Genomic DNA, 7,602 nt, shown 5'->3' with positions numbered 1-7,602 from the left:
TCATAAAACAACTGTGCTATGAATAAGTCACCTTTGCCGCACAGCAGCATAATTAATGTATGTTGTCAAAAGTATCACAATACACATCTCTGTATAGATACATATCAGGCCAAAAAAGTCCTTCACAATATCTTGCTACATAGATTTCGATTTGTTTTGGGTACAGTAGTATGATGTCAACTGTCTGAATATCTGTGCTGACAGCTCTGCGTGAATTTAGATGGAAAAAAAGGTTTTGATCTAACGTGCCATTAATAAAATGTGATAAAAAGGCCTTCAGTAGTGCTGTCAAAAAACACATACACTGAGGTAGACCATGAACCCCCCTATTTAAGTTTACAGTTACAGTTAAGTTTAAGTTAACAGGCACAACTGAAAATAAATAATACGTAACATTTCACTAGTGGGAAAATACTGCCAATGTCCACTTGCGGACCGAGGTAGATTCATCCATCCATAAAAACAGTTTAAACCAACTCCTCTTGTTTGATAAAACTGTTATTGTCTTTTGCTATAGTAATATTTCTTTGGACTTGTATATTATATGCCCAGGCTCTGTCCACACCAAGCCCCTCTTCTCTGCAGGCAGTCCAGTCCGGAAAAGGAAAACGACCCGCGATGACCAACGCATCATCAGGAAGTTCAGCCAGCAGCTTCTTTTGCAGCAACGAAAGCTGGAAACAAAAGAATAAAATACAAGATTACTTTATTGTAACGTGACAATTGAGGCAACATTTCAAATTACCCACCACACTAGGGGCCAAAAACACGGTAACATTTTTGCATTCCGAAAGATCTACCTGCAAAGAATAAAATGAACGACAGTGAGCTTGTAATACCGGTAATCCATTATTTTAATTTTTTATTTATCTATTGACCTTTGTTTAACCTGGAAAGTCCCACTGAGTTAAATAATCTTTTTTGCAGGGGAGTCCTGGCCCCAGAGGGAAGGAGCCTATTGTACATGTTTTTAGTGGTAGGGTAAACCGGAGACCCCGGAGGACATGCAAACTCCACACAGAAAGACCCCATGCATGATCAGGAATTGATTCTGGGACCTCCTTGCAGTGAAGGGAGAGCGCTAACCAATTGAGTAAGGAGAAAAGATAAAAATGACCTTCCAAAGATCTTCTCTTCTATATGACACTTTTCTGTGATGACCTGTTCTCCAAGCATTGAAGCGGGACAAATAAATCAGCCAGGGGTTGAGCTCATAGCCAACAGCAGGTGTGAATCCATGATGATGGGCTTTCAACACCTTCAAAATACCAAAATACAGTTAAACGTGTCAATCAAGCAGAAGACTTTATAGCTGTAGCAAGTGTGTTTCTTCAAACTTACAATGCGGCCGTCTCCTGATCCCAAATCTACAATGCCTCCCTTTCGACCTTTCAGTAGTGTCATTACATTACGTACTTGTGATTTGCTAGCTGGCATGTAAGGAACCTGAAAGATACATTAAAAGAACATCTGGAACGGAATGGCAAAGGGAGTATTATGAATTTTGAGAATTTATTAGATGAAATCCTACTTGTAATTTTAAAGGAACTCTCCGAAACCCAGGCTGAAGTATTCCCACCCACATGGCATAGACAGCCAGCCCAGAGCCAGCTGCCATCTGAGCCACATCTGACACACTGAGGGATCTGTTCTTCAGCTCAGCAAAGACCTCTGATGTGGAGCAGTCATCATCCATGCCTGCGGATGTCACGCATGTTATTAAAGTAGAACACACACGGACACATAGAAAAAGATCATGCAATAATAAACACTAGTTTATTTTATTTTTCATGTTTACAATGATCACCGGCGGTTATTACGAAGGTGATACACAGGTCAATGGTCACTTGCCTTTCCCCCCGTAAACATAGGCTAAAACCTTCAAATAACACGTCAGCTATAATAGGATTGTGTGTAATTTAGGATAATTTATACCAAAGAATAAAGGTTCAATGACTTGAAATAAATCTGAAAACAAACTTGCGATGTGTCCGGAAGACGCGTCTCTTGGTCGGACCGGTCCGTCTGTAAATGAGTCCGTGGATGCAAGAGACAATAGTTCCACATTGGAGAAACCACTCAGCCGTGTTTACAATATCAATGTGTTGGAAGAACTTGTTATTTTTTATTGTCAAAATTCTTTATAACAAAACATTTATGACTGATAACAGTTAAGAACTTCGTTTTGTTACTCAAGATTACGGACACAGGAGCAAAAAAAACAACTTTGATTTGAATAATCATGCTACTTACACTTTTATTTAAGAGCCAATTTAAAACGTAACTTTAAGAGTAAAATGTAAGAGTATTTCGCACAGATTGACAATTGTTAAAGCGTTAAATGTGGGGATTTTGATAAATAATTGTGATCTTTTTGTTTTTTAAACGCTCAAGCTTGAATTCCAGAATGCCCCCATGAATGTGCTTTAAAAAAAACTCAAACCATGGAAAGTACTTTTCTACTTTTCAGCCAAGAAAAAAAAAAGTAGAAAATTAGAAAGCAGGCTAAGAAGTTAAAAAGTATCCACTGTAAAATTGAAAAGGGATCTGTACTGCACTGTGATGAAAATCTAACAACTGCCAAAGCAATGAACAATTCACATAGATATAAGAAAACGGTTTATTTATATGATAAGCTTGTCTTAAAAACATTGCAAACTGTAAATATACAAATCTATCCATATTTAAATGGTTACGAACATTTGATTTTTCATTAATATTTTAGTCGCTCTCCCCATCATCACTAATAATTCCTTGGAGGTTTTTCCAGTTAGTTTTTTTCTGGCCTTTATGTGACTGTTGCTGGTCACTGTCGGAGCCAGAGTCCAGTGTGCGCTGAAAAGTGGAAGGTGGAGGCTCTTTCTGCTCATGCCAGGAGAGCGCAGCACGGCGTCTGGGTCGACCTGGGACATACAATATAGTTATGTTTAAGCCTAGCATGCATTTGTGGTTTGGATACAAAAGTAATAATCAAACACATTACCTTGTGATGTTATTATGTTGCTGGTATCAAGCTCAGACAATTCCTGTGCCCTCTCCCTTTTCTTTCGGGCCTTTTTACACTTTTCTATTGTAGGATTGCCTAAAAATGTAATTTGTATCGTTTCATTAAACACAATTAGATCGATTAAAATTGCTTTTGTGTTCACACTGACCCTTGACTCCAAGATCTTCAAGCTCCATTTTTAATCTCTCCACCATGGAGCGAATAGTGCAACAATCCTCCAGCATCTTCTTATAATTCCTTCTGACACCGCACAGGCCGATGTAGCGTTTGAGCCTCACCACGGATTTATGCTCCTCCTGAAAACATGCAATGAAGCAACAACGATGATATTAAAAAGGGCTGTACCCATTATTACTTTTCACGTATTAAGTAAAATCCATTTTGGCCCAGTAGTGTCAAAGTCCACAGTGCACAGTCTGCGTCTAATTATGATAGTGTTTGATCCTTTTTATCCTCCGTGGAGCAGGAAAAGCATGCTAATGTTGTGAAGCGTTTCTAAACTCATGAGGGTGAATAATTAGGATGCAATTGGATATTAGGTAAGTGAGGAATAAGTTTGGACTGCTTTCTAATTAACTAGTTCTGTTTATCATGTTCGTATGTAAGCACCTTCAATACAATAGTTTATAGCCACAATAAACCATCAAAAAGATTGAAACATTTATTTTTGAAGGTGCACCATGTAACTGGTCCTGTGCTTGTCTCCATAGTGATGTTAATGTATTGTGTGAAGTATTTCACAGTATTGCATTAAACCCATCTATTTACATAAAGACAAGCAGGTGATGCTACCAGGCCAACTTACAGGTCAGATCTGTGGAAAGGAGGCCCGGCTCACAATAAGAATGCATGTCATGTTTTTCAAGGGATTTTTTGAGCAAAATTGATTGTATTGAATAAATAAGTTTAGAGTAGTAAAGTAGAGCAATTAAATCAACATTTAAGTTGGTGCAATTATTAATATTAAAAGAATGTCTAAAATATCCTGTCTTTATATAGAAAAATATACTTTTACTTGTGATAAAAAAAACAAAAATCTGTCCGAGTCATCGCTCTGGGAGTCAATTTCAGAAAATATTTTTAAATATACACCGCTAATCTAATGACAAGTCGTGCAAAAAAATAAATAAAAAAAATGTCTAAAAGCGTGCAGCTCTACTGTGGAATATTCCAGCAACCTGAAAAGTGCACCTTTGATCGCTTACCTTTTCATCTGTTGATTTCTTCTCCTTTTTCACACCTTTCTTCTCCCCCTTTTTCTTGACAACATCAGGCTTTATCTCTTTTTCTTTTCTCTTGTCAGTTTCATCCTCCAAAGACGGGAGCGAAGAGGAATCAGAGTCCGGCTCCTCAAGCTTTTTCGCTGCGCTATTCTCTTAGAACACAAACCAATATAATGACATGTTTATGATTGTATTTTCATTCAGTAACAGTTGTTCATACATACCTTTATTGCGTTCACCTGAAGACTTTCCATCTTTATTCCTTTTGTCTGAACGATCTGGGTCTGAATCATCTTCACTGTCACTTCCCAGTTTTGCCTTTTCGTTCTGCTTCTCCCCCTCGTTGCTGCTCACGTCCTCTTTGCTTTGCACGCTTTTCTTTTCTGAATCAGATGAATTATTTTCCTCCTCTTCTGAATCGCCACCGCTTTCATTGCTCAAACTTTTATCCTTCGCAGTTTCAGCTTCCATCTCAACATCGCCGTCATCGCTGGATTCATCCTCGTCACTAACCTTTACGTTTTTCTTCTTTGTTTGATCGGATTTCTTATCGTTTCGGTGTCCGTTTTGTTCTTCTTCGTCAGACTCGTCGCTGCTGACCTTCTGTCGTTTATCCGATCCGCTCTTCTTTTTCTCTGGTTTCTTTCTTGACGTTTTGGACGCTTTTCCTTTGTTGCCGTTTGACTTTGTTCTCGTTTCTTTCCTTGGGGATTCAGGTTCAGAATTGTCGCTGCTCGTCGTCTTTGTTCTCTTTTGTTTTACTTTTTCATCTTCAGAACAATCGCTGGCTGCGTTGCCGTTTACATTTTCTGATTCTAATAACGACAACGACACACGTTTACACTTTAGAGATGCAGATAATCCTTATTATTTAACAGTAAAACGTACCAGATGAGGATCCTGACTGATGACGCGTTCTCTTGGCCTTGGATGAATCGTCCGCTTCACTCGCACTCTCCTCACCGTCACTCACAGGTTCTCTTTTCCTTTTAGAGGTGGTGGTCTTGGTCTTCTTGGGGCTTTCCTCATTGTCCTAATTGAGTGACAATGACATAAGCATGGAGATATAAACAGAGGGTAGAGTAGCCAAAAAGTATTTAAGTAAAAGTACATAATATGAAGTCACAGGTCGAAAAAAAGGCCATCTAGGCTTGTATTTACTGTCTTACTTTGCAGGATGACCTCGGCTCATTACTTTTACGAATATTATTGAAATAGTGAAAGGAGTATGCGGTCTACAGCTTTGAATATCACAGTATTGAAATTTCTCGAGGCGTTAAGTTATAAAATCATATTTCAGACCTTTATCCTTTTAATTAATGTTTTATGTTATACTGAAATGTACAAATCGTTAGCAATGTTCAGAGCGTCTCCGGCCAGACTTTTTTTGTAAATAGAAGGCAGAGCATAAGCCTGAGGGTTTTCTTCAGGGCTGTTCTTATGAGGTTTGACCGTTTGGTTTATGCCAGCTCCGACAGGTTTCCAAACAAAAACCTGAATTCCAAAAAGTATCACACTTTCTAGGATGGCTTGGCAAAACACCAGACTCATGTTGGTGCTCGCTCCATAGAAACCCAACCGGCTTTAAAAATACAGTCACTGCTGCATCCCGGAACACAGGCGATCCACGTGAACTCGCCACGTGAACTCGCCACGTGAACTCGCCACGTGAACTCGCCACGTGAGACAGCAGTCCATATGAATATAGTATTTGTATGACTCAAGCAGGACATGGCTCGGATCCTCAACATGTTTGAGGTCTTTTCTGTGTCGACCTGGAGGTGGTGGGCCCTACACCACATCATACATTCCCCCATTTCATCCAGATACACCTGCATGTCAGCATCTTTTCGCATCAGATTGCAGTTGTGGAGGTACTGACTGATAGAACTGTTAGTATACAACGTGGACAGAACTGGAGAGCTCACGTAACCCTGCGCTGCTCCTGTACTTCGACTTCTGACACAGCACTTTTCACTATTCTTACGTCTGTTTATTAAAAACATTAATAAGAGTTCACACAAAGTAAGGTTGCAGTAAAGAGCAACAATAAATAAAAAGTAACTGTACATGTCTGAGGAGGCTCCATGTATTTCGTGATCAAATGCGTGACGCTACTAAGAGCATCATCAGTAGATCTTCTTTGCATGTGGACAAACTGCAAAGGGTCTGACAGAGTATTTACATCTCATTTCATCACAACAGGTCTCAGATCACCGCTTTCCGTGAGCCATGGTTTCATTTGTAAAGGGATACGGTGTGCTCAGAGAGCGCTGGAAAAGTGGACACCGAACCAAATTCAGTTCATTGGCACAAGATTTTACAAGGAGGCAGAAATCTCATCTGGGACTTCGTGACACTGAGGGAACTATATTATGATAGAGCCATGCGCTTAGACACAGGGAGAGGTGCTGCTCTCCTGGGGATGAGCCAGAACGAGGCTGCAGGTGAGCGGTAAGTGCGTTCTATGATTGATACATGGCAGGACTAATCAGCAGTCCACGCCACGAGGAAATGAAAAAATAGGCCATTCCAACTTTAAGAGATTTTGAATTTCAACTTTAATACACAAGCAATTTGTATATTTTCTTTTTCTTCTTGTATCTTATCGGCTGTTGGCAAACAGATTAAAGGCACATTACCACCACCAACTGATAAAGAGTGTCAACTGGAGCACGTTAGTCAAATAAAATGTATGGAAAATATAAATAAAATAAAGTCAATTATAAAGTAGGTGCTTTCCTATTTCAAATAATCTGTCTTTTATATATTGTTGTACATTCGTACAATATATAAAATACAATAATTTGTACATTTGATTACATTGATTGTACATTGATCCATGCCTGGATCATTTCCATACCATTATTTTGGCCAGCTCCTTCTTCACAATCTCCTTCATCAACTGCTTAGCCTCAGAGCTCAGGGAATCAGAGGCGACATGGGCCAAATACCGCTGCTTCAACACTCCGATGGTCAAAGCACTGAAACGAAAACCACGAGTTTAGCATAAACGTTTAGCCATGTTGATGTTATCAATGTTATGTAATGCAGTGCCCGATTTAACCTGCACAAAATCATTCTTTTGTCATATTAATATGATTCCGAGTTTTAAATGAGATTTAAACTGCATTTCTTGAAGCTCCTACCTGAGATCTGGCTCATCACGGAGCTGCGAACACACAAATTTACGAATGTTTTGGGATTCTTCCTCGGTCACCGTCATTTTGGGAGCACGTTTGTCTTGTTTGGCGCGCCCGCGCCGCTTACGCGTACGTCATACGTCGTGCGTAGGAAGTGACGTTGACAGCGCGCGCGGCCAACACGCTCTTGAAAAGTAGAAAATAAACTTACGAAAAATAAACTAATTAA

The 7,602-nt window shown here is 39.5% G+C and overlaps 2 protein-coding genes across 2 annotated transcripts; both read right to left on the bottom strand.

The window, feature by feature from the left end:
• Window positions 1–104: 104 nt before the first annotated feature.
• On the bottom strand, window positions 105–1,727 carry antkmt (adenine nucleotide translocase lysine methyltransferase). Its single transcript, XM_072442103.1, has 5 exons — window positions 1,532–1,727; window positions 1,342–1,446; window positions 1,118–1,258; window positions 750–800; window positions 105–674 (listed from the first exon to the last, which is right to left on the bottom strand). Exons 1-5 carry the CDS (start codon window positions 1,694–1,696, stop codon window positions 468–470), a joined length of 669 nt encoding a protein of 222 aa, XP_072298204.1. The 5' UTR covers window positions 1,697–1,727; the 3' UTR covers window positions 105–467.
• An 879-nt stretch (window positions 1,728–2,606) lies between these two features.
• Window positions 2,607–7,482, bottom strand: hirip3 (HIRA interacting protein 3). Its single transcript, XM_072442500.1, has 8 exons — window positions 7,380–7,482; window positions 7,094–7,214; window positions 5,119–5,263; window positions 4,455–5,045; window positions 4,213–4,382; window positions 3,156–3,303; window positions 2,984–3,082; window positions 2,607–2,903 (listed from the first exon to the last, which is right to left on the bottom strand). Exons 1-8 carry the CDS (start codon window positions 7,454–7,456, stop codon window positions 2,722–2,724), a joined length of 1,533 nt encoding a protein of 510 aa, XP_072298601.1. The 5' UTR covers window positions 7,457–7,482; the 3' UTR covers window positions 2,607–2,721.
• Between the last annotated feature and the right edge of the window lie 120 nt (window positions 7,483–7,602).

Source organism: Eucyclogobius newberryi, unplaced genomic scaffold (assembly GCF_026437365.1).
Source record: "Eucyclogobius newberryi isolate DKJ021-1_F unplaced genomic scaffold, fEucNew1.0.hap1 SCAF_13, whole genome shotgun sequence".
In the NCBI taxonomy this organism is placed as follows: domain Eukaryota; kingdom Metazoa; phylum Chordata; class Actinopteri; order Gobiiformes; family Gobiidae; genus Eucyclogobius; species Eucyclogobius newberryi.
The sequence above is the reverse complement of the archived record's forward strand: the minus strand, read 5'-3'. Positions and strand labels throughout refer to the sequence as shown.

Coding starts and splice junctions, on each gene's coding strand:
- hirip3 (XM_072442500.1), bottom strand. CDS start 7,456: ATGACGGTGACCGAGGAAGAATCCCAAAACATTCGTAAATTTGTGTGT. Junction 5,046..5,118: donor TCAGTCAGGATCCTCATCTG/GTACGTTTTACT, acceptor TGTCGTTATTAG/AATCAGAAAATGTAAACGGC. Junction 4,383..4,454: donor TTCAGGTGAACGCAATAAAG/GTATGTATGAAC, acceptor TTGTGTTCTAAG/AGAATAGCGCAGCGAAAAAG.
- antkmt (XM_072442103.1), bottom strand. CDS start 1,696: ATGGATGATGACTGCTCCACATCAGAGGTCTTTGCTGAGCTGAAGAAC. Junction 1,447..1,531: donor GAGTTCCTTTAAAATTACAA/GTAGGATTTCAT, acceptor TGTATCTTTCAG/GTTCCTTACATGCCAGCTAG. Junction 675..749: donor TGTTTTTGGCCCCTAGTGTG/GTGGGTAATTTG, acceptor TTTTGTTTCCAG/CTTTCGTTGCTGCAAAAGAA.